This window comes from Heptranchias perlo, chromosome 21 (assembly GCF_035084215.1).
Source record: "Heptranchias perlo isolate sHepPer1 chromosome 21, sHepPer1.hap1, whole genome shotgun sequence".
In the NCBI taxonomy this organism is placed as follows: domain Eukaryota; kingdom Metazoa; phylum Chordata; class Chondrichthyes; order Hexanchiformes; family Hexanchidae; genus Heptranchias; species Heptranchias perlo.
The window spans coordinates 10,884,561-10,911,747 of NC_090345.1; the positions used below are offsets into that span (position 1 = coordinate 10,884,561).

Consider the following 27,187-nt stretch of genomic DNA (forward strand, 5'->3'; position numbering starts at 1 on the left):
CTGTAGCAATAGGCCATTTCAGGGCTCATTAGAAAAGATAACGAGTGCTACTTGACTGGAGGGGTCCCAATAGGACCTCATTTAGATGTCTAGTGCCACTGCAATGAATGTGTTTTGTTGTAACGCTGTCTATGATGGATGTTTCTTGTCAGTCAGATGGTTCCATTATTATATCTGTAACTTCAAGCCTATCAATTCTCGCTTGCCTCCAGTGACAGCAGTTATTTTTGTGAAGTAAATATAACTTTTCACTGCAAGAAAGCTAACGGCAGCAGTATTCATTTTGATGGGTGGACGAGCACCCCAGCGCAGCCCGCCAGCATCTGGTGCCGCAACGGCGGGTGGCCCGGCCAGAATGTAGGTTCATGGGGGTGCAGCCCAAATGTCTGGGGGGAGCTGGAGCCAGGACAGCGCTTAAGCAGTGGCCCAGGCTGATTTTGTGGAGCTTGGAGAAGCACTGCTGCTCTTCCCGGACCCACAAATGTGGTTTTATTTCAGAAGCAAATGTTCCTTGGTCCCTTTAAGTGTTGATCACAACTTGCAAGAAAAAAACACTTCAATTCAGACACTGCATTGGAACAATGCATCAGTATTGTGGAATGGAGAAGAGAGCAACCAAAAAAGGAACAAAACATTGCCAAGTGAAGTATGACAGATATTATTATGTGATAAAGAATATGATTTAAAAGCTGTAAAATATAATAGACGGTACTTACCACTGCCCCGCCCCCCCACCCCCAACACTTCAAATGCCTCAGCCTATCTGCAGCTGAAACCCTCATCCATGCTTTTGTTATCTCCCGACTTGACTATTCCAAAGCTCTCCTGGACAGTCTCCCATCGTGCACCCTCCATAAACTTAACTCATCCAGAACTCTGCTGCCTGTATCCTAACTTGCACCAAGTCCCATTCACCTATCACCCCAGTGCTCGCTGGCTTACATCGGCTCCCGGTCCAGCAACGCCACGATTTTAAAATTCTCATCCTTGTTTTCAAATCCCTCCATAGCCTCGACTCTCCCTATCTCTGTGACCTCCTCCAGCCCTACAACCCTCTGAGAACTCTGCATTCTGCCAACTCTGGCCTCTTGTGCATCCCCCACTTCCTTCGCCCCACTATTGGTGGCTGTACCTTCAGCCGTCTAGGCCCTGAGCCCTGGAATTCCCTCCCTACACCTCTTCACCTCACCACCTCTCTCCCCGCTTTTATGACGCTCCTTAAAACCTACCTCTTTGACCAAGCTTTTGGTCACCTGACCTAGTGTCTCCTTCTTTGGTTCAGTGTCAATTTTTGTCTGATTATGCTCCTGTGAAGCACCTTTGGACGTCGTACCATGTTAAAAGCGTTATATAAATGGAAGTTGTTGTCCATGTCTTCATAGATATTCACTGTATTTATGGCATGTTAATTTAATATATGTGAGAAGTACATCTACATTAAGGAGTTAACAGAAGTATTTGTTTTGATACCTAAGGGGTTTACAGCAGGGAGTTTGAAACAATATTGGAGTTCTTTCAGAAGCTAGCGTTTAGTCAGAATGACAGGCTCAGTGACATTCACTGCCTCAGGAACAGACTTGTCCAGAATGTTTGCAAAAAGATGAAACTGATTCAATTCAGCAGACAGAAGCCAAAACTTTGTTCATACAATTAATGGAAACTCGTGAACTTAATTAGAAGATATTCTTACAAAAGGTATTTAACTCATTATAGATTTTCTCATTGTTTTTATGTGTATATATTGTTCTTTCTGTATTCAATGATTATTGTGCTTTATATCACTATTAATTTGTCGAGATATTGATTGATTTACTCTGTAAACTTCTGGTCCGTGTGGTAATGTTTTGAAGAGAATTTGGCAGAATAGTTTAAGATTACTCTGAATCCAGTAAGCAAATTATTGGAAGTGGGATCATTGTTGTCCCCATTGTTTGAAACTCAGAGTATAGAGTACAGCTACTGGATTGTAGTGGAAAAGGTTCATTTTTGGGAACCAGTTAGATGATTCTAAATAGTCTGAAACAGTAACAACTTGAAAAAATAAGAAATTTAATTAAGTCAGCAGACTGTATTTTAAGCTCCTTTCTTTCTTAAAAAAAACTTAAGTACAATATCAAAACTGTAAGATGATACATATGACACATTTACATTGATTCATATATTAAATAACATACAAACAGCTGATCTTCATCAACCCAAGCTACTACATCTTGCTATTGATGGCACTAACCTTAGTCTTTCTTCATTTATTGATAGATTTAAGGATCTTTAAAGTCAGTTTTTATTGTCAATTTAAAAGTCCAGGTTTTTCTGGGTGTTTTTCTGTTTTTATTTTTAGTATCAAAAACAGAGAAAATTAGTGGGGGGGGGGAGTGAATAGTGCTAAGAAAAAAGGCCCCTAAGTAACTGATTAGTGCTCATTTATGAACATTTAGAAAGATTGAGAAGATAAATCAACTATTTGAGGCTGAAAAGAGGCTGGTAATAAACAACCTGTCTTTTCCCTTTACAGATGCTGACTGACTTGCTGTTTTTTCAGCATTTTACAAATTTCATTTTAGATTTCCAGCTTGTCCTTTTTGATTTCACTGCTTATGATGCCCCAGTATTGCTTCTCCCCCTCACCTTAAGTAGGTACCTAAATTTACATATTCCTCTAGCCTGGCCTGGTTGAGGAGTGCAATGAAGCATCAAACTTAGTTCTCAGCCGTAGCTCATCCATAGCAATTTTGCCTGAGTCTGAAGGTTGTGGGTTCTAAGCCCCACTCCAGAGACTTGTGCACACAATTTAGGCCGACTCTTCAGTGCAGCACTGAGGGAGTGCTGCCTTTCCGATGAGATATTGAATCTGCCCTCTCAGGTGTTTGTAAAAGATACTATGGCACTATTGATCAGCAAGTGGTCCGCACGTAATGTCCTCGAGACCCTGCGGGAAAAGGAGATGGTGGATCCTGTCGGTTGGTCCCCCGAGCAGACTGTCAATGTCATTTGGCAGAACGCCTCATCGCCAGAGCTCTCAAACAAGCACCAAGACCTAGCTTGGCTGGTGGTGAGAAGGGCCCTTCCCGTCAGATCCTTCATGCACTCCCGGACTCTCAGCGCCACCGCGCGCTGTCCCAGAGGAGGCTGCGGTGGAGACGAGACCGTCACCCATCTCCTTATGGAATGTGCCTTTGCAAAGAAGGTCTGGAGAGAGATGCAGTGGTATCTGTCCAGGTTCGTCCCGAGCAGTTCCGTAACACAGGTTTCTGTGCTCTACGGGCTGTTCCCGGGGACGCACACTGAGACGGACATCGGCTGCTGCTGGAAGACCATCAACTCGGTGAAAGACGCCCTTTGGTCTGCCCGAAACTTGCTGGTCTTCCAGCACAAGGAGCTGTCCTCGACCGAGTGTTGCAGACTGGCACATTCCAAGGTCCAGGACTACGTGCTGAGGGACGCACTGAGGATGGGTGCGGCCGCTGCAAAGGCTCTGTGGGGAAAGGCAACCGTTTAGAGCCTTCCCGCCATTGTAAACCGAGGGGCTGCAATCAGGGAAAAAACCCCTCGGGCAGAAAGTAAAATTCAAATTGCTGTAATGTACCTGTAATGAATCTGAAATGAATCTGTAAGCAATAATCTGTGTTGAGTCTGATGCAATGAGACACCATAGAGTGTCATGAACTGTAATTATGTCCAATGTGTTCATTGTACTGTACTTGACGTAACCTGCAAATTGTATAATCTGTATTGTGTACGTTTGGAAAGTGATATGACAACTGTATTGTATGTACTGCTGCAAATTTTATGAATAAAGTATATTTTTTTGAAAAAAAAACTATTGGAAGCGCAGGGGGGGCTGTCCCGGTGTCCTGGCCAACACTTACCCCATAACCAACATCACTAAAAACGATCAGATTATCTGGTTATTTATCTCATCACTGTTCGTGGGACCTTGCTGTCAGCAAATTGGCTGCTGAGTTTGTTTCCCTGCATTACAGCAAGTAGTTAATTGGCTGTGAAGCGCTTTGGGACGTCCCGAGATAATGAAAGGTGCTATGTACATGCAAGTTTTTTAAAACTAATTGCACGATGACGATCTTTGCAAATAATGTCGGGGGACACGATGTACCCCCCCTGCCAGTGTCAGCTCATGCCCAGCTCCTGGCTTCAAAACCCCCCCAAAAGCATCTCTGACGTCCTTGCCCAGGGCGGGGGGGGGGGGGGTTGGGATAAGAGCAGCCAATCAGCGGCGCAAGCTCCTCGGTACCCCTGGAGACGCCTTCCGCTGCCGACCAATCTAACCTGCTTACTCACCGCCTGGGGGGGTCCCGCCTCCCCTTCGCCCCGATTGGCCGGCGGCCACCCCACTGGCGCCCTTCCAGTGGCTGGACGGGCTTGTCAATCAGGCAATCGGGTTAGGTTGCAGCTGCCTGCCTGGGAGTCAGGGTCGCTGTGGGGAAGCGGGGCGAGCAGTGAGTGGCCTGAAGGGCTTATTAGACAGGCAAAGGCGGGTAAGTGCCTCTCTCTCTCTCTCTCACTCACTCTCTCGCTGCTCGACAACCCAAATGTTTATCAGCACGTAGTTCTGGGTGTAGTTTTAACTATTTAGGCTACACCCTCCTTCTGGCAGCCTGGCTACTGTTATCAAGCTCAGACCTTTAATATTCCTTATGATTGCAGCAACGTGAAATGTGCAGTGACAACACCCAAGGCTCTCTTTAAAGTTTAGTAATTTAGTTATTTTGGTTACATTCAGTTGCTGTCTATTTTCTACAGGGGTTTTGTTGAAGGTTCAGCTTGCTACCGACCAGAAATTCAAGGTCATAAATAATGACCATGACCATGATCATGTTGCAGATATGTATTTAATCATGGCTGCAGCTGGATTAATATATTCAGTTGAATATTAAAATCTTACATGGAAGAAGCAGCATGAATGTTTTTGTGTATGCACTAAATTGGTAATAAATTGAATGTTATCCATGATTTTGAAAAAAAATTGACCCCCCAGCTTGGTGAAGCAGGAAGCAACAACAGGGAATTGGTTTCTGCTTGAAATTGTTTCCTGCTTAGCTCATAACAGTCTCTAATTGCCTCATGCCGTGTTTACTTAACCACAGTTAGACATTGTGGCCTTCTGGACATAATTTCACCTTAGCAGCAGAATAAGACAGGTTATCATCTGATTTATCATGAGCAATACCATGGCGCATCAGCCAGTAAAATAATAATACTTCCCTTTATGTAATGCCTTATCTTTTCAAAATTGTTATGCAATGAATTACTTTCGAGGTGGAGTGGTTTATGTAATTAGTCTAGTTAGATTGAAAACAACAGTTATTTTAAAAAAATCTTCTAGGAGAAATTCAGAGTTTAATATTCACACGAGTGTGAAGACCCAGCAGTGAGTGTTGCTGCAGCTACACCCATCCAGGTAAGTGGAGAGTATTCCATCACACTCCCAACGTTGCTTGGAGGTGGCGGAGAGGCTTTGAGGAGTCAGGAGGTGAGCCACCCAGCCTCTGAGCTGTTCTAGTGGCCACGGCATTTATGTGACTGCTCCAGCTGAGTTTCTAGTCAATGGTGACCCCCCAGGATGTTGATGGTGGGGGATTTGGTGATGGTAATGTCATTGAATGTCAAGGGGAGATGGTTAGGACCTCTATTTTTGGAGATGGTCACTATGACAGTTGTGTGGGGCGGCGAATGTTACTTGCCACTTATCAGCCAAATCCTGGATGTTGTCTGCTGCGTGCTGGCATAGCCTGCTTCATTATCTGAGGAATTACAAATGGTGCTGGACACTGTGCAAACATCAGCGAAGACTTCTGACTTTATGATGGATGGAAGGTCATTGATCAAGCAGCTGAAGATAGTTGGGGCTAGGACCCTGCCCTGAGCAACTCCTGCAGCGATGTTCCAGGGCTGAGATGATTGGCCTCCAACAACTACAACTGTCTTCTTTTGTGCTAGGTACGACTCCAGCCACTGGAGAGTTTTCCCACTGATTCCCATTGACTTCAGTTTTACTTGGGCTCCTTGGTGCCACACTCAATCAAATGCTGCCTTGATATTAAAGGCAGCCACCCTCATCTCACCTCTGGAATTCTGCTCTTGCGCCCATGTTTGGACCAAGATTATAGTGAGATCTGGAGCTGAGTGGTTCTGGCGTAACCCAAACTGAGCGTCAATGAGCAGGTTATAGTAAGTGCCGCTTAATAACACTGTTGACTACTCTTTCCATCACTTTGCTGATGATTGAGAGTAAGCTGATGGGACGGTAATTGGCCGGGTTGGGTTTATCCTACTTACCTGGGCAATTTTCTACATTGTCAGGTAGATGCCAGTGTTGCAGCTGTACTAGAACAGTTTGGCTAGTTCTGGAGCACATGTTTTCAGCACTACAGCCAAGATGAGGTTGAGAAGGATCATCTACTCAATGCTTCTGGCTGAAGATGGTTGCAAACGCTTCAGCCTTGTCTTTTGCTCGGCTCCGCCATAATTGAGGATGGAGATATTCGTGGAACCTGCTCCTTCCGTTAGTTGCTTAATTTTCTACCACCATTCACAACTGGATGTGGCAGGACTGCCGAGATTTGACCTGATCCATTGGTTGTGGGATCGCTCAGCTCTGTCTATTGCATGCTCCGTCAGCTGTTTAACATGCACGTAGTCCTGTGCTGTAGCTTCACCAGGTTAGCACCTCATTTTCAGGTACACCTGGTGCTGCACCTGGCATGCTTTTCTATATTCCTCATTGAACCAGGATTGGTCATCAGGCTTGATAATGATGGAGGAGTGAGGCATGTGCTTGGCCATGAGGTGGTAGTGCCACATGACACCATGGAGGGTGTCCTCAGCATGAAGACTAAGATATGGTCTCCACAAGGACTGGGTGGTGGTCACTCCTACCAATACCATCATGGACAGACGCATCTGCAACAAGTAGATTAGTGAGGACAAGGTCAAGCCCAGTCTGGCAGCTATGTCGTCAGGACTCGGCCAGCTCGTACTACCAAGCCACTCTTGGTGATGGACATCGAAGTCTCCCACGCAGAGTACATTCTCTGCCCTTGCTACCCTTAGTGCTTCCTCCAAGTGGTGTTCAACGTGGAGGAGTACTGATTCATCAGCTGAGGGAGGGTGGCAGGTGGTAATCAGAAGGAGGTTTCCTTGCCCATATTTGATCTGAAACCATGAGACTGCATGGGGTCAACAGTCAATGTTAATGGCTCACAGGGCCACTCCCACCTGACTGTATGCCACTGTGCCTCCACCTCTGGTCTGGGTCATTGGTTGATAGTTTATACTTTGAATCATACCTATGTCAAGCTATTGCTTGACTAGTCTATGGGACAGCTCTCCCAACTTTGGCACCAGTCCCCAGATGTTAATGAGGAGGACTTTGCCTTTGTTGTGTCTTAATTTGTGCCGAGTGTCCGGTTTTATTCTTCATAGCAGTTTGTTACAACTGACTGCCTTGCTACAGTCAACCATGTTGATGCGGACCTGGAGTCACATCTAAGCAAGACTCAGTAAGGTGCCAGGTTTCCTTCACTAAAGGACATTGGTGTACCTGTTGGATTTTTACGACAACCTCTTTATTCCAGATTTTTTTTAAAACTGAATTTAAATTCTCAAAATGCCATAGTGAGATTTGAGAACACATTCTTTGGATCATTAGTCTAGGCTGCTGGATTACTAGTCCAGTAACATAACCACTATGCTACCATACCCACGTGGTGATCCATAGGGATCTGTACTGGAGCCTCAGCTTTTCACCATAGATGTTAATATTAATGACTTGGATGAAGGAATTGAGAGTTGCATATCCAAGTTTGTCGATGACACTAAATTAGGAGGCATGGTGAGCTGTGTTGACAGGAGCAGGAGATTACAAAGGAACATAGATAAACTAAGTGAGTGGGCAAAACTGTGGCAGATAGAGTTCAGTGTGGGGAAATGTGAGGTCATTCACTTTGGATCCATGAAAGAAAAATGGAAATATTTTCTTAATGGGGAGAGACTACGAGCTGTGGAGAAGCAAAAGGATTTAGGTGCCCATGTACACAAATCACTAAAAGCTAATGCACAGATACAAAAAACAATCAAAAACGCTAATGGAATGTTGGCCTTCATCTCAAGGGGGTTGGAATGCAAAAGTGAGGCAGTGATGCCTTGGTCAGACCCCGTCTGGAGTGTTGTGGGCACTAAACCTCAGGAAAGATTATTGGCCTTGGAGGGGGTTCAGTGCAGGGGTGGCCCAAGGTTTCCTTGTGGGGCCAGGAGAAGCACTCTGGACCTCTTCGAGCCCTGGCACCCGTTCCCGGCAGGTTTGGCCAGGCTTGGGGCGGGTGTCCTTGCCGCCTGCAATTTAAAATTGCAGCCATCAAATTGGGGCAAGGAAGGAATTGGTAAGTCCCCCGCTCCATTTTAAGGGGAGTGAAAATCAAGGCCCTAGTCCTAATGCACACCTTTTATTCTGTCCATTTTAAAGTGACAAGTCAATTACATTGCTCACTGTCTCCTAGTAATCATCGAGATGTGTTCCTCCAGTATATGTTGGGGATGTTAAAAGGAAGATTGATACATCATTACCTCTACACTGGCAATGTCCCAGTTTGTTATTTTTGGAAAGAGGTCTCAAAGGACACATTGTTGTTAAGAGAGTTGAAATTCCATAGGGCCCAAGAATAGTACCAGTATAATTAGGTGTCATTGTGGTGTAATGACATCTCAGGGTATAAAACATTTATTTGACTGGGGTCATTAATAGCAGAAAAAAAGTCACCTGTCGTTAACATGAAAGAGTTAAGAGGACGATCCTATAAATAGTTAGTATTTCGATATGCTCGGCTAGTATTCACTTAAACCTATTTGTAATTTAAGAATATTTTCAGAAGAATAAATGTTTGTTCAACAGAATATACAAAGACACGACAAGATGAACAGGATGTATTGACCTCCTCTTACCCCTACGTGGTGTGAAATTGGCACCTTGTGTCCACTCCCATCAATGCAGCTTTAGTATTTTCAATGCAAAAATACTGGCCATGCACCCCCAATGCTTCGAATCTCAGAGCACCACAGTACATGCAAATCACAATCTTTTCTGTCATGTATGTGCAGTTGCAATAGTGATGGTGCTCCCAGATTCAGTGGAAGCTGGACCACCCAGAATATGTGGCCAATATTACTGGTGCCAACAAGTAATTCTTCCTTTTTATTGGCATATTGTTGTAGTTGACCCAATGAATTAGACTCATGCCAGTAGTGGGTGAGCTCCTTGCTTTGTACTGCAGTCATCTGCTTGTGTCGACACCACGCTGAAAGATTTCACCCCAGATGGTGCAGGGGAGTGTTGATAGATCAGTGGTGTTGCATTTGCAATTCAGCTAATCTGAATGTAGTACTAAAAAACCAAGGTACTCTACCCTAGCCACCGTATCTAACGAAATGGTGGAGCAGGTTGGACAGTCCAAATGGCTTACTCCTGTTCCTATATTCTTAAGCCTGCTTTAGGGAGAGGGAAAAATAGATAATATTGAGAAGTTCTCCATATTTTAGTGACCCTTCTATGTAGAAATATTTAATATGAGCAGGTGTGTGTGATGAATAAGGAGTTTTGATACCTATTCTAATCTAAGTAAATCTATGTATTTTGCTATCTGCATGTAGGAAAGTGGCAGTCATTTTAAATTTTGGTCACTGCCACATTCAGTATTCAGCTTGAAAGAAAGGAGCTGCTGCAGATCGGATCCATACTTTTTGTATTTAGCTGACTAAATATTCTACCTTTGCAAAACTTGTTAAGAGTAGATGTTCTTAAACTATTTTGGCAAAACTGCTTACTTTATTCTGCAGATGGTCCATTTAAGACAAAAAGAATTCACATCTAAGTGACGTATTTTTGTCTCCAATACCTATTAGATAGATGCTGCAGACACCCTCTGTAGTATATGTTTGACTGCTTTATTTGATTTTTGAGAGATACGCTCTTAATTTCCTGGTCAAACTTCAGCGGGTACCAGGCCAAATCTCAGCGAGCATGCACTCAGTTATTATTGAGGGATCATGTCTCGCTCTGTCTTTCAAAGAGTGTTAGCAAAGGATTATGTCTCTTTATTGTATTCTATATTTGAGGGGCAATATTTACATTCGGTATACTACTGTAGACCTGCTATATTGTATTTGTTACTAATCTATTAATAAATTTGTGTTAAAGTATATAGCCTGAGCCCTAGTCTGATAGTGTTTGTGCTACTGCTTTGATAAATATTGGAGATCGTGAGAGGGCTTATGACATATCCAATAAAATAAATACTGTTTCTGTTTGCTCTCTGTGCTCAGTACATTACTCAGCTGTTGGGCAGGTAAAGGCACATCTTGCTTACGGGAGTCATCTTTGGTAGGAGCAGGAGCATATGAATGAAAACCCGAAACTATAACTAGATGTATGAATATTTAAAATATAGATTATATATAATGTATAGATGTTTAAATGTAGGATTTACAAGAGAAATTGAAGATTATAATTTACAAACTATTTATAGATAGTGTAAATTAATGAGTAAGATGTTAATATTGCATTTTTAGTAACAGTGCACTGTATTTTCATGTTTAAAAATTTGAATAAAATTTAGATTAAAAAAAATCAAATTGATTTAACTGATGTTTAATAATTGTGGTACCCCAGAAGCAAAAATATCCACGCAGTCCAAATTTTGAACATCTCGTGAGAAGGTAATTCTGTATTTATAGTGCTCGATTTGAGTTATTATTGCTTGTGACCGTTTGCTATTAGCCTTTTTCAATCTTCTTTCTTTAGTAGAAAATGTCTGGAGACTTGAGATCTGATATCAATTTAAAAGAGCCACGATGGGACCAGGGCGCCTTCATGGGGCGAGCCAAACACTTCTTCATGGTGACTGATCCTCGCAACGTTCTACTTTCTAGTGACGCACTAGAGGCAGCAAGGACAATTATAGAGAATTACAAGTAAGACTGTAGGCAATGTCAGTAGTGTAGTGCCATGTAAATGCTTCTCTTTATCAACTATAAAAAGGGCACTTATGTCATCTTTGATACAATGTGATTCTATTTAAGATACCCTTGGCCTTCCATTCTATTGAAAGTCTTTTTGTTCCTTTGTTTTGTTCACTGGCCTCCGCCTAGATTATTTACTAATTTGTATGGATATATGTAAAACATTTTCTCACATTTTTTGTGAATTTTGGGCTGATCAAGGTCGTGTTACTGCTGTGGAATGGGACAATTTCTGTCACAGGCACCCACTGTCGACATTTAGCACTCCTAAGTCAGATGTAGTACTGTTTGTCACAGAGTAAAGCACTCGCTGCTCTGCCTCCAATCTGCACCTCAATCACAGCTTCAGAAGGGCCCCCTTTACTGAACCAGTGTCACATTTTTCATTTGTCACCTTCCATCTTGAAATTGGCAATTCAGTGCCAAATCAGGACAACTTCTGCACTGTGGGCCGTTGCCCACTAGGTCTTGGATCGAGACTGCTGAAACTCACTTCATGCAGTTGGACTTTCGTCTGGGCAGAAATGATACTCCAGTCCCAGAGGGGTTACTGTGCAACCAACCAGAACACACAGTCCCGTTATGTTCATTTACGTTCTGAGTTTCCCTATCCGTCCTCTCTAGCTAAATCTTTTGCTCTGCTTAGTGTTGGCTGAAAATGGGAGTTTTTTCCTCTACAGCAAATCCAGCAATCACACTGAGGCATTGCATACCACAGTGCTGCATCACCATTTCCTTTTACTTAAAATGGAACAGTTTAAAAAAAAACAAGAAACAACCTACTAGTTCAATTTGTACCCTTGTTTCGTTTTTCAGTCATTGTCTAGCTGATACTATCAGCCTCATTTGTCAGGATTTCTGCAAGTTCAATTAAACTAGCATCAATCAGTGCCGACAAAAAATTCTCCCTCCCGATCATGCCAAACAACCAGCAGCAGCTTAGCACAGATGCATCTTCGTGCCCTCACTGTTGGATTCAATTCCACAGGTGTCAGACTCCTTAGTGCCAGTACATTCCACTGTTCTCCAAGCTTGTTGGCAAGTATATCTATCTGTTCACCTGTTACAAGCTTAGTCTGCACATAAGGATCTGATAACAACCATTAACTGCTTGAGAGAGGTCATTAGCAGTCTTGTCACCAGACGACTTGCAATTTTTTTTAAGGGGCACAACTAATAAACCCAAACCGTAAAAAAGGACAAAGGAAACTTATCAAATTAAATCTTGACGTTGTTACTAGTGTTGACTATGCACTCCAGTCCCTGCAGCGCTCACCAGTCACAGAAGGCCTCAAGCATACCCGCAGACACCGCGTGCTCCTTCTCCAGGGCCACCCGGGCGTGGACAACTCCACGGAAGAGAGGCAGGCAGGTAGAGCAACCACCTCCACGGGCCGCGTCCAGCCTGGACCCGTGGATGGCCATCTTGGTCAGGCCCACGAGCAGACCCATGAGGCGGTCCTCCGACTTGCCCGTCCCCCTCCGCACCGGGTGGCCAAGATCAGGAACATGGGACTGAAGTGCAGCCGGAAGTTGAGGAGCAGCCCCTTCAAATAGTGGGAGAGGGGCTGCAACTCTCACACCCCATGTATATATGAAACACGGACTTATCCAGGCTGCAAAAGTTACAGGGGGCCTGAAAGTTATTGAAGTGAGTTTAAAAATCCATTGGCCAGTACTGCTCTGTGCAACACTCTCCACCCCAGGCCCCTAATGGTGCAGGAGAGTACTCCCGTGTAGAGAGCCCTCCATTGGGGTCCCCTGCCTCCGCCAGATGGCAAGATGTCCAGACGAGAGATGAGGGCAAGGAGTGGAGAGCGTGCAGGAGAGCAGCACGTATAGGAAATCCCTCTGCAGCAGAGTGAAATGGGACGGAGGGAATTTCCGAGAGACGGCTCAAGTTGTGAGGGAGGTTCCGGGGCCTCATCCTGATGAGAAATTCCGTCCGAACGGGGGTTAACTTGGATGAGATCGCTCCGCGCGCTTGAGCCTCCTCAACACATCTAGTAGAGTCAGGGCCGAGTGTGACATTTAGCACCTCGATGGCTCTGGCTTGGGCCGGACGTAGCGCCAGGACATCCGTTCTGTCAGTATCTCTGATGACAGAGCTCCTCTAGGAAGCTGCCCTGATCAAATTCCAGACATTGCATTTAATTATTTAAATACATTATCGGTGGCCACAAACATCAAGAATACTTCCAATTATCCCCAAAAATTGTCTGGGTATGGATATGACTGTAGCACATTCATGTATAATGTCAATGAAAAAAAAAATCAATTAATTATAAAGAAAGAATTTGTATAGTACCTTTCACATCCTGGGAGGTTCCAAAGTGCTTCGCAGCCAATGAATTACTTTGAATTTTAGTCATTGTTATTTTTTAGGGAAATGCAGCAGGCAATTTGCACACAACAAAGTTTTAGATAAATGACCGGATAACTTTTTTTGGTGATGTTGACTGAGGGATAAATATTGGCGAGGACACTGGGAGAATTCCCCTGCTCTTCAAATATATCCATATATCCATCTTCAAACATATCCATACCCTGACAATTTTTGGGGATAATTGGATCTTTGATGTTCACCTGAATAGGCAGACAGGCCTATGACAATGCAGCATGCCTTCTGTACTGCACTGAAGTGTCAGCCTAGATGAAGTGCTCAAGTTGCGTGCAATGGGGTTTGAACCCATGACCTTCAGTTTCAGAGGTGAGACAGCTACCACTGAACCAAAGCGGACATTAATTAAAATTAAAGATTAATCCAAAAATTACTTTCCTCTCCCATTGACTCAGCTGATTATGGTGGTGAATAACTAAGATATACAGACCATAAGCTGATCTTGGCAAAGCTGTAAGTAGGGTCACAACAAATGGAATCAGTGCCCCTTTGGTCATTCAGGGAAAAATTGTCCAAAGTTCTATTTACTGTTGGCGATCCAAAGGCTCCTGCTGAAATAGTGTGTTAGTTAAGGACAGAATTTTGATCCCTTTGGCCAAATTGCCTGCCCACAATTCCTGTCTAGAGTCACATAAATAGTTACCTAGGCATGGAGCCAGAGGGCAACCAGCACCCATGGAACCATAACCCAGTTAAGGAAGAGAAGATTGGCAGAAAAAACGTCTTGAGATGGATATAAGAGTTACCTTGTTGACTGGCTATCTTTTGGGCTTCAGATACATCCTGCTAATCTGCAGTTGAAACCTTTTCTGCCCTGGTCCACCACAGAATTATGATTTATTTATATAATGCAATACAACTTGGGCCCTATGTCACTATTGCCTCTCTTTGCTAGTGTTTGTTGGCTTACAGTAAGAAATTTGACAGCGAATATTTATCATTTTGTCAGTTGTATACTATATAACTAAAAGAGCTAATGTCTAGCCAAGAGTTGAAGAAAGTAATTCAATTCTCTGGTTCTGTTTACAGCAGTCCAATTGATTAACTATCTTGAACCTACGTATCAGTCACTCTTTCCCTATGGTGTGGCTGCATAAATGGAATTTTAGAAGTTAACCTGCGTAGATTGATGAAAACTTCCATTATTTATGGAAGCTGTAGACTGACATTTAAAAATATTTTACAGGCACCTACCCATCATCTGAAACCTTGCGGTTGGCTCAGTGTGTTGCAGTATTACACAAACACTCCAGTCATTTTTTTTTATTGAAGTCACTTGGCTCAGTTTCAGTAATCATTTTTTTTAAAGGCTTTTTAAAAAAAAATGTGGTTGGTAGATTGAAATCTCACTGAAAGGAAAATATTGGGCTGGGCAGGCAAAATCATTCGGTTTCATATTCACTTTCAATTTCAGTCAGATCTCTTAGCGAAAGCCTGCTGCCTAATTAGCTACTAAAAATTGCTATAAAGTATATCTGATCATGCCATATGATATAATTCTAAAGGCTTATACAATTTCAAGATGAAATGATCGTTTTTGCTTTCTTGGTTGAAATAGTGCATCTTTATTGCCCTGCACTTCGAAGGAGAGACTAGAGACAACAGTAGCCCAGAACTTGTGGGAAGCAACATGTTTCTCCTAGTTGGCTGGCCTTTCACAACCATTATTCTATATAACATTATATTGGAGGACTGGAACACATCCTTGAAAATATGGCCCTAGGTATTTGACCACACAGTGCCCATTTTTCGGGCGCTGAACAGCTTCCTAAGCCCCCAATATGGCGGGCAGGAAGCGCGCGCTTATTCTGAGCCGGAGGGCAAAAAAATTGGCGTCCAGGGCCCATGCCTGAAACAGGCGTTCGACCCTTTGCATGTGCCTATCGTCTGAAGTCCCCACTGCAAGATTGGTTTGCCCTGAGGGCAGCCAATGCCAACTTTATTCAGGAAAGCCACATCTACATGCGGTCTAACAGGTGGCCCTTAAACGAACCGCTGCAGGTTGCAACCTACAAGATGAGTGTTGTTATGCTTACCCGAGTGCTCCTTTCGATCCCACATTCAAAGTACACGGGCCACTGCCAATTTCTCACACTCTCCCACCCCCATGCTCCTGTTCACAACTTCTGAACACTACATGCAAAATATTGATACAGCGCTGTTTGTTTTAGGTCACATACCTAAATTATAAAGTTTAATTTACTAAAAAAAAATTGAAAACTTAAGATCTTTGCTTTCATTTAATAAATTAATTCTGTAACGACTTTATTCAGTACTGCTACCCATATAATTCCAGGGTTTTTGATTTTTCAGGCATGGCAAAGTCCGACCAGGTCTAACTGAAGATGAGCTCTGGCGAGCAAAGTACATCTATGATTCTGCCTTTCATCCAGACACGGGCGAGAAAATGATTCTGGTTGGACGGATGTCTGCACAGGTCCCAATGAATATGACCATAACTGGCTGCATGCTGACCTTTTACAGGCAAGTGTCAAACATGCAATCTGTGTGTGAGTGTTTTGTTCACGGTCTGGTTGTAACCCCATGCATTGGCTGAAGACACAGCATTAGAAACAAACCAGCCCAATATTTAATCATGGATGAAGGTTCATGGAGTGAGCAGTAAATCTGTATTGTGACTTATTTTAATACACAGTGCACTTCAGGGGCATCAAATGCTTTTGGCAATATGAATCTGACTGAAATATGATCCAGCCTGTTGTGACCAAATAAATATTTTTGTCTTTAGTTGTATTCATAGACTTCAAAGCAATAAAGAAAAAGAGAGAACTTGCATTTATATACTGCCTGTCACGTCCTCAGGACATCCCAAAATGCCTCACAGCCAATGCAGTACTTTGGAAATATAGTCACTGTTGGCAAACACGGCCACCAATTTGCACACAGCAAGGTCTCACAAACAGCAATGAGACAAATGACTGGATAATCTGATTTGGTATTGGACACCAAGAGAATCTTTCTATTCATCTTTGAATGGTGCCATGGAGTCTTTTACGTCCACCTCAAATGGCAGCTGGCACCTCAGTTTAACGTCTCATCCCAAAGATGGCACTTCCAACAATGTAGCACTCCCTCAGTACTGCACTGAGATGTAATCCTGGATTATGTGCTCAAGTCTTGCCACACAATTTTTCAAAATGAAAGTTGTGCTTTTTCATGGTCTCAAGTGAGCAGTGGATGTTGTCCTGGCTGCACTTGTTTTTTGATCAGGAATTCAATGAAGTTAAAGGCGCTGTGAAAATCATGTGTGAACTGAATGCGGCCAGTGTCTCTCGTGTGTTTAATTTTGTTGAATTGCCCAAAGCCAGACAAATTTTATTTAGGATCCTCATCATAGAATATAAAAGCAGGGAGGTTATGCTAGATCTGTATAAAACACTACTTAGCTCACAGCTTTGAGTACCGCGTACAGTTCTGGTCACCACATTGCAGGAAAGATGTGATTGCACTAGAGAGGGTACAGAGGAGATTTACGAGGATGTTGCCAGGACTGGAGAATTTTAGCTATCAGGAAAGATTGGATAGGCTGGGGTTGTTTTCATTGGAACAGAAGAGGCTGAGAGGTGATTTAATTGAGGTGTATAAAATTATGACTGGGCTAGATAGGTCCTTCCAATCCACTCTTTTTCCTTTAGCAATGGGTCAGTGACCAGGGGGCATAGATTTAAAGTAATTGGTAGAAGGATTAGACGGAAGCTGAGGAGAAACTTTTTTACCCAGAGGGTGGTGGGGATCTGGAACTCACTGCCTGAAAGGGTGGTAGAGGCAGAAACCCTCATTGCATTTAAGAAGTACTTGGATGTGCACTTGAAGTGCCGTAACCTACAGGGCTACGGACCAAGTGCTGGAAAGTGGGATTAAGCTGGGTAGCTCTTTTTCAGCCGGCATGGACACAATGGGCCGAATGGCCTCCTTCTGTGCTGTAACTTTCTATGATTCTATCAACACCTATATGTCCTTTGCATTTAGTGGGCTAAAGTATTTGCGCTCAGTTCTTATATTAGCCTGATTATGAACTGGGCGTGATACAAAAATATTTAAATGAGCACCTTGAGCATTTCAGCTGTTTTGTGCCAGTTTTGCTCTTTTTTTCCTTTTGAGCATCCATTTGGAATAGGAGCAGAGATAGCTGCATGGGTGAAGGAGCTCTTTAATTGTCTTGTATATTTATTTTACTATTATATTACACCGATGCGATATAGATAGAATTCCCTTAATCATCTAAGCTAGATCTTCTTTACGTGACTTTGTTTAAGGTTAACCAGAAGTCAAATTTATGTTCTTACTCCCTGCTGAGTATTTGCTAAACACAGCAAACTATGCCACATTCAAAGCAGGCTAATGTCTGGTCTTGCTGTTCTTAACCTACGGTTAAAAGATCGACTTATAGTTTTCATGCATGTGGAATTGGAACGAAAGTCACATTTTCTCCACCATGTGCTTATAAAAGTCTGTGAAGCCTATTTTACATATGTCACAATTAATTGAAGAACCTCTTTGGTGTATTGTAGCTTGACGGGTAGAATAGGTCAGAGATTTTTCTTCCATTTGTGGTTGAGATCCAAGATCAGCCCACACCAACCCAGTATTTTCACTGTGATAAAAGTAATATCCCACCTAGCGAGGTTTCAAGCCCATGCATGTCCATTGTCCAATGATCAACCAGTGACTATCCTTGGGGGAGGTAAGTGGGGTTTCTTTTGAAGTTGAGGTGATTACAAGGGGATATCCCTGGTGCAGGACTGAATCAATCCTCTGCCTGACTCAGAAACCCGATACCTGATCCAGGTAGGTTCTCAGGTCACCTTTGACAATTGCAGGTTGGTTCTAGCTTGACAAGTAATAGCAAACTTATCAGTGCTGTCTGCTGGTAGGCTGTGCAGTTTTAGTTTGGAGGTCCATAAGCTTTGGCTCATGGTAATCTGCACCTAAGCTGTCTAGATTTAGGCAAGTTGGTTGTATCAATATGAGGAGAGAGTATGCACACTTATCAGATGTGTATATTTCTTAGTAGCTTGGTTGGAGATTCTTAAGCATGTTGCTCAATTTCAGTGCATTTCAGACTCCTGGCTAACCTAAGCAACAAGGTAATGGAAGTGGACAACCAAAAAGTTAGAGCATAAGGAGGAACAAATCTGAGCTATGATAAAATGGAGTATGTAATGGCTGACATTCTGCTCTTATATGTTTGTGTATCAAGAGAAGCGTGTATATGCATGCTCTACTGCTCAGAGTGGGAGGTCGTTGTAATCTTATCTTATCTTTTTTGACAGGACAACCCCAGCAGTAGTCTTTTGGCAATGGGTCAACCAGTCCTTCAATGCAATTGTTAACTACACCAACAGAAGTGGAGACGCACCACTGACGGTGGGGTAAGTAACTCTAGACCAATTCCAGTGAAGCTCACAATTTTCATGAAAAATACTTAACCTCTATGGGGTTTTATTTCCTCTGCTAGGACATCGGTTACCCATTTGTATAAAACTCCCTCGTACACTATTTTAATGCAGTCGTTAACCTGTTTGAAATAAATGGTAACCCAGTGTCCTAACAGAGGATGATTCAAATGTTTTTGGAAGAAAAAGCTCTTAATTCATTTAAGTGGTTTTGCAATCTGCATCCTTGTTATGTTTTGTCACTTTTTCCATTGATCTGAGTAATTGCAACCCTGCTCTGTGATTGCTGTACTCTGTCAACATTTGTGGATATTGTAAATGAGAGAGGTTATCAGCAGATAGCCTGTGTGGTTTATTATTCAATAATGTTGCATGATGAAAGCCGAATACACACAGGATATGACACTGGTGATGGTGTGATTCTAAGGTTCTTTTTATGATCCATAAGTCAAAAGGCTGTCCGTTCTGCCTGAATTGTGATAACCCATTAGGATATGGCAGAACATGCGCGTATCGGAGAGAATGGGCTCGATATTAGGAGGGAGGTGGGTTGGCAGCGGGGGGTCGACTGGGCGCGTGGGTAATGCACCCAGTGAATTCAGGGTGCTCCGCACGCGATTGTAAGTAAATTGAAGCCACTTACCTTGGCTTCTGGGTTTCGCGATGGAAAGCTGCGCAGCGGGCGGACTGCGCAGCCGCATCATAGGCTGTCAGCTGGAGGAACTCTATTTAAAGGGGCAGTCCTCCACTGACTAATGCTGCAGAAAGGAGCCAAAATTACAGCATGGAGCAGCCCAGGGGGGGAAGGCTGCTCCCAGGTTTAATGATGCCTCACTCCAGATCCTACTGGATGGGGTGAAGAAGAGGGGGAGGACAGAGATCTTCTCCCCGGCGGACAGGAGGAAGTGGCCTGCCTCTGTCACCATGAAGGCCTGACTCGAGGTGGCAGAGGAGGTCACCAGCACCACCAACATACCTCACACCTGCATACAGTGCCGGAGGCACTTCAATGACCTAAGTAGGTCAGCCGAAGTGAGTACACTTACTCATTCCCCTACACTCCGTCTGCCACATCACTGCCCCCACCCCACACCACCTTCTGCTCTGCCAACACTACTCTATCACATCACTCCACACACCCACTGAACCCTCATCCTCATTTTACCTGCACTTACTCACCTCGCCTGTACTCATCCCACCACTACCACTCAACCCAATCCTCATACAATCTCATGGCTGTATCTCATACTCACCCTTTGATGCATCTCTTTCACAGTCAGCCTCACCCAACCTGCCACTACCTGTGCTGCAGCCACAGGGCATGCATCACGTATGTGCAGTCGGAAGCATAAGTCAAACGTGTTGTGAGCATGAAGGGGATGCACAAGTGTGTTTGAGGGTTTGTCATGGTTTTACTTATATTTGATTTCTAATCAACTCACATTACATATTGTCACCACTACTGCCACGTCTTGGCCATTCTTGACTGGCTTGTGCAATAATGCCCTTTCCTGAGGATCACCATGCAGACCCACACCTGATGCCATGCATTGTGTCACTGCAGAGTGGGTGCAGGTGTATTTGCAGGGCTCTTTTGTGCAGGCGATGTCCCCGGTGGCACCCTGGAAGGATCTGGAGGAGAAGTTGTTGAGGGCAGTGGTGACTTTGACAGCGACAGGTAAGAAGATGGTGCTCGGGCCAGCTGGGAGCAACTCGGCATGAAGGAGGCTGCAGATGTCCACGACTACATGTCAAGTGACTCTGAGCCTCCGTGTGCACTGCTCCTCAGAGAGGTCTAGGAAGCTGAGCCTAGGTCTGTAGACTCTGTGGCGAGGGTAGTGCCCCCTGCGACGCATCTCTCTCTGCGGTTGCCCTCCCTTCTGCTGTGCAGGTGGATTTGTTACAGCACTGTGTTGTGGAGCTCCACGTGTCAGAGGTGGACGGCGAGGCTGGTGATGCTGTTCGTCCTCCGAGGAGGTCGTGACTGCAACTGCGGCGGCCCCCATCCGCAAGATGTACGTTTGAGGGGGGTCCGCAAGGTAGGTAAATGTGTCTGCACTATGGGGTTGAGGTTGCAAGTTGATGAATTTTAGTGTTAGGAGGAAGGTGGTGCAGGCCAAACTTTGTCCAAAGTGACAGAGTGGCCTCCTGCAATGAGTGAGGGTCTCCCTCTTTCCCCCCCCCCCCCCCCCCCCCAACCTGTCAAATGGACCTTTGCAGCTGCCACAGGCTGGTGGCCGCAACACGTCCATTTCAGCTGGGAGTGTTTCCCCCAATACGGGAAACACTCTCCGTTTAGATGAAAATCCCACCCCTTCTAAAATATCCTACAAATCAGGTCTGCTAACGACCTGAAGTATCAAAATAATGGCCTTAAGTGGGATGCTGCCGGCTCTAATTGCCGGCGGGAGTCCCGCGTGCGGGGGCTGCGCGCGCATCACTGGGGGACCCGGAAGTGGGCGGGTTGGAGCCGGGCTCCGGACCCACCCCGGGAATCCCCAATTTTTGGAGCTCCCCCGCCACAAACGCACCCGCTCGGAAAATCGAGCCCAATAACATTATGAATTTGGATTTAAAAAATGACTGAGCAGGAAACTAACATATCAGTGCAGCAATGTGGAATATACAGAACCATTGGGGCTTTCACAGAGGAAAAAGTGGATTTTCTTTGCTTTATAATGACCGTTGTCTCCTATTTTTCTTCTGCCAAAGATTTATTATGCACTCCCAAGTTAGGTCAAATAGGTTATATGTAAAATTAAACTTCGTTTACACTGATCTAACAATACACGTTATCTTATCCTCAGAAGGGTAACCTCTACTTCATGTTCGCTCCATACATTGTCATGGCATCTCAGACAAAAATTACCAGTTAGTGCTGAATATGGGCAGTTTTGTGGTGTGGCCCCTTTGCTCACTTGGGACTGGATTCAGACTTACCAAATTCATTTCATATAGAACCCTTAAAATAAAGGAAAGACCTCCTCACTCTGGATTGAATTAAAGCCCAGGTCCGAGAGGTGAAAGGACAGTGTACTGATCCACTGTGCCACTTGGTTCCAAAATCCAAATCCAATTTAAAATAAATCTTGGCTCAGGTATCCTCTAACTATGAGAAGTTTGAATTGTTGGATATTCATTCTAAATGCCTATTTTTCTCTGTAACCCTTTACAGCCAGCTGGGCACTGCTTATGTTAGTGCAACTACAGGTGCTGTGGTCACAGCTCTTGGGCTGAAGTCGCTCACTAAGGTAATCTTGAAAAATGTATTCTTTTAACTCCTGTAGTGTTCGCAAATTTAGCAAAAAAGTTTCGTTTTTAAAAAGAAACTAATGATTTTCTTCTTTGTGTTACATTGGTTAGCATTTTTGCATAAATTCCTGTCTGTGTTCTCGGTTCCTTTGTGGTCACTGGGTCAAAAGCCTGGAATTTCCCACCCAACAACGCCATGGGAGCACCATCACCCCAAGGGCTGCAGCAGTTCTTGAGGCAACTCAGGATGTGCAATAAATGTTGGCTTGTCAGCATTGCCCACATCCTGAAAAGAAATAAAAACAAATCCTTGGCTTTATAAATAGAGGCATAGATTACAAAAGCAAGGAAGTTATGCTAAACCTTCATAAATCACTGGTTAGGCCTCAGCTGGTGTATTGTGTCCAATTTTGGGCCCCACTCTTTAGGAAGGATGTCAAGGCCTTGGAGAGGATGCAGAGGAGCATTACTAGAATGATACCAGGGATGAGGGATTTCAGTTATGTGGAGAGACTAGAGAAGCTGGGATGGTTCTCCTTAGAGCAGAGAAGGTTAAGGGGAGATTTAATAGAGGTGCTCAAAATTATGAGGGGTTTTGATAGACTAAATAAGGAGAAACTGGCAGGAGGGTTGGTAATCAGAGGACACAGATTTAAAATAGGGGAGATGAGGGGAATTTTTTTTATGCAGCGAGTTGTTACGATCTGTAATACACTGCCTGAAAGGGTGATGGAAGCAGATTCAATAGTAACTTTCAAAAGGGAATTAGATATATGCTTAAAAAGGAAAAATTTGCAGGGCTATGGGGAAAGAGCAGGGGAGTGGGACTAATTGGTAGCTCTTTCAAAGAGCCAGCACAGGCACGACAGGCTGAATGGCCTCCTTCTGTGCTGTATGATTCTACGATTCTAACTTGGTGAGTGGGGAGAGGAGGGGAAGACCAAAGGCCGGCAGGAGCTGTGGGGGCGTTGTACCTTTTAGAGAGAGTACTGTTGATCATAGCATTTTGTAACTGAAATTGCCTGATTTGATTTAGTTGATGATCTATTGAAGATTAACATTGTTCCTTTTTGTTTTTTTTTCTTACTTTCCTGAAGCATTTGCCCTCCCTGATTGGTCGTTTTGTGCCCTTTGCCGCAGTAGCTGCTGCCAACTGCATCAATATCCCTTTCATGAGGCAGAGGTAAGACCACCGCAAAATGCAAGTAGCGATTAAAAGGGGGGAGAAAACTGCAGATGCTGGTATTCTGATGCAAAAACAGAAAACACTGGAAATACATAGCAGGCCCATCAGCACCTGAATAAAGCAAAGACACATTAGTGTTTCTGACTCTCCATTAGAGCTGGAAGGTAAGAGAATAAGATAGCCCTTTTATAATAAAGCGCAAGGGATAGGAGAGAACGGGTAGAAGTCAAGAGTCTGGAACGCCAACAATTATCACAAAGATGCAGTTTAATAGTCCGTCAACTTTTTTTTTGAAAACGTGGAAAGGGGTGAAGAGATACTGGATGATGTACATGAAAGTATTTGTACTGAGAATTCCGATACAAAATTGCTACACTACCAAACATTTTTAGGAGATAAAAATAGTGAAGTTATTTTTGGACCTGAATCTAACGTCGTTATTTGGATATCCTGCAGTAAAAGAAAGACTTAGATTTATATCGCATCTTATTATTATTTCTCAAACGTCTTAAATTGCTTTGAAGCACAATGACTGTTGGACAGGCACAAACATTTTGCGCAGGTGCAACATCCCAGAAACAGCAAAGAGAAGATTGATCAGTTAATCTATTTTACCTGGTGTTGCTTGAGGGAGGAATGTTGGCCAGGACACCAGGAGAACTTCCCACTCTTCCTCGAATAATGCCTGAACCAATGTAACTGGTAGACAAGGCCTTGGTTTAACATCTCATCCAAAGGGCAGCACCTTTGACAGTGCAGCACCACCTCGGTACTCAAGTTCAGCTTAAATTATATTCAAAGTCATGGAGTGGAGTTTGATCCCACAATCTTTTGGTATCAGTTTGCCTCTGAGTCAGAAGGGCCACACTGTAGGTAGGCTTGCATTTGTTTCACTCCAATGATAGATGTACACTGCTACACTAACAGATCTGATCATTTTCTAAAGCATTTGGGGGCAGCTCAGGAGTTCTCGTTCTTACCCAAATTTAGGGGTAGAATTTCCGTGGGAGTTCCCCAATCTCCTGCGTAAGATCGGCGGAAAGCCCGGAGAAACAACTGTTTGTTCCATTTCTCCAGGGCTTCCCAACAATCTTTCATTGGGAGATTGAGAATCCCAGCAGAAATTATTGGTGTTGGTGTTTGATAGACATCCGTATCATCAATCCTATCTGCCTGTTCGTGTTTTTAATATTTGATTTAAGTTTAAGGTTTATCCTTGACTTTTAACATCATTTTTGTTTTTTTAATCTATTTATTTAAACACCGAGCACTGATCACATCATCAAAGGAAGTGGCTTGGGATGGATTCCCAAAGCCTGGTGATACTAGGGAGCTGAATTAGCACAGATTTTGAAGCAGCTGCATTTAAAATTAATGTACCTTTACTGATAATTCAGATCTCTAATAATGAGCTTAGCCAAGTTATTTTTTTTTTAGAGAAAAAATCAACAAAAATTGGGGAAAGATTATGTTTTTTTTTGAAGAGTGTTACTGATGGTTCTTGTTATTTAGGTTTATGGTTCTTGATAAGGTGTCAGTATTGGCTCAGTGGTAACACTCTCGCCTCTGAGTCAGGAGGTCATCAGTTCAAGTCCCCACTCCAGAGACTTATGCATGTATTCTAGGCTGGCACTTCTGTGCATTACTGAGGTAGTGCTGCACTGTTGGAGGTGCCGTCCTTTGCATGAGACATTAAACCAAGGCCCTGTCTGCCCCCTCAGGTGGGCATAAAAGATTCCACGGCATTATTTGAAGAAGAACATGGGAGCTCAACTGGCCGACATATATCTTTCAACCAACACCTAAAACCGATGATCTGGTCATTTTTCTCGTTGGTTGCTGTGTTTCCTATATTACAACTGTCACTGCACTTCAAAACTACTTCATCGGCTGTAAGGCGCTTTGGGACGTCCTGAGGTTGTGAGAGGCGCTTTAGAAATGCAAGTCTTTCTTTCTGTTTGAGGTCAAATCTAGTGAGATAAATTTGTCAATATCAATTTTTAAAGCATAAATTTGCCATCATTTGAATACAGACTTGTCCCCAGTGAGATGAAATCTAGTGACTGCTGAGTCACTATGTTTATGTACCCAAACATGGTGCTTCACTTGCTTACATACAGTAAATAGAGTCTTGAACTGTGCTCTCTTAGTTCCTTTTCTTTTGCAGAGAACTTAAGTTTGGGGTTCCAGTCACAGACATCAATGGGAATCGACTTGGGGAGTCACCCAAGGCAGCACAGCAGGCCATTTTCCAGGTAGTCATATCTCGGATTGGTATGGCGGTACCTGCCATGGGTAAGTCAGGACCCAATTGTGAGGGTTGTTGCTTCTTCCATTGAGGTTTTTTTAATTAAAAAGTTAATGGTTAAGTTTAAATGACTGATTCCTGATCAGGCATGGCTGGTGGAGAAAAGCACCCTCCCCAGGGCTCCTGCTGTGGTCGCATGCTGTGGTTAGTTGCAATCAAATATGGGAAAGGGGCCTGAAACCGGCATTAGGCCCAAGATTTGCATAGGAAACGGGCCCAAAGCTGGTCTCAGTCTTGTGCCCTAACCAGTTTGACACTAAGAAATAAACAGTTTTTGGCTGTGGTCAACCAGTGTTAGCATAAAGCATTTCCATCATGTATGGCATGGCCAGAAGCAGAATAAATCTCCCTCTACTCTTCCCCGACAATGTGCCTTAGCTTAAACCCCAGATGCTGGATCTTTGTGATTTTTTTTACTGCACTGACAATCCCTGTGGCTGCTATGAGTTAAATTGCCAGTTGGTGGGCAGTATTGTGTTGGCACGCTGAAATGTCTGATGGCGCATCAGAGTGGCACTGACAAAACCAACAAATGTCTCTGAAGAGCGCCTAATCCCAAATGAGAAGGTTAATATGGGGTTGGGGAACAACCTTTCCAAAATGTTTTTCTTTTAAATATTGGATTGTCTATTCAATTTGGATAGCTTATCTGTTTATATTAAAAAAAACCTGAAGACAACCTCTCTCAGTGTGCAAAGTTAAAGGAATGCTCCATTTGCAATTTCAACATGTATTAGTCGAACCCCCCCTCCCCTTCCCCACCTCCATAGATTCAATACCCCATTTTTCACCAAAAATTACTTTCTAAAGTGCAAAACATGTAAATCCTCTCCAGAGTAGAGCACTATTTATGGTACCTGCTAGTGAATCATCAAACTATAGTGTGGCCCAATGGCATTCTGATGTCTTTCAGTCACTGCCCTCCTAACTGAAAATATTGTAAGCAATTGTAAGTAATGGGGCCATTCTGACACCGAAAATGCAGTCGAGGTAGAATTAGTGCAATGTGATCTATCCATTGTGAATTTTATGCAGTAATTGTTTTTATAAGGGCGGTGGAGCTTGGCTGACTCACTTGCTTTGCGAGTAATTTCTGTTCATTTGAAAACACAGCCTGCAGTCTTCCTTTAAAAATGTCACCAGGTTTTAATTAGTCACTGAATAGGTCATGAAACTTGCAGTATTTTTACACTCTAGCTGTAAACCCATAAACCTTTTGTAAAGGTCTCCAGTTTGTTCTGATCGAACCCACAGATCCATACCAGCTTTCCCAAATTTAGAAACCCATTTGCTCAAATTCTTTTGTGGTCATGTAAAAACCACACGTGGAGACAGCGTGACATTTGCTAACCCACTGCACAGAAATCCTCCAAAGGACTCTGCTGAGGTTTAGATTTCTGTAGGTTCCATTAGTTCACCACTGGAGATGAAAACCAACTACTGGGATTATGGAAGATGTTTGCAGATTGGATGAGTTCCAAAGCACTCCTGTAGGACTGATGCCAGTCCAGTTAATACAGCTTCTTGTGACTCAATAACCCATTTTGACCATTGACCAAATTGCATAAAAATATCTGACTTGGTGGTCAGGTGCT

General features: G+C 43.6%; 1 protein-coding gene across 1 annotated transcript in view; it reads left to right on the forward strand.

Moving 5' to 3' along the window:
* Window positions 1-4,393: 4,393 nt before the first annotated feature.
* Window positions 4,394-27,187, forward strand: part of sfxn3 (sideroflexin 3) — a 40,222-nt gene continuing 17,428 nt past the window's right edge. Inside the window, exons 1-7 of the mRNA XM_068002093.1 lie at window positions 4,394-4,493; window positions 10,811-10,980; window positions 15,743-15,913; window positions 18,724-18,822; window positions 22,022-22,097; window positions 23,196-23,281; window positions 25,452-25,579. Of these exons, the coding sequence (XP_067858194.1) occupies window positions 10,817-10,980; window positions 15,743-15,913; window positions 18,724-18,822; window positions 22,022-22,097; window positions 23,196-23,281; window positions 25,452-25,579 (724 nt within the window). The 5' untranslated portion in view covers window positions 4,394-4,493; window positions 10,811-10,816. The remainder of the gene's footprint in view (window positions 4,494-10,810; window positions 10,981-15,742; window positions 15,914-18,723; window positions 18,823-22,021; window positions 22,098-23,195; window positions 23,282-25,451; window positions 25,580-27,187) is intronic.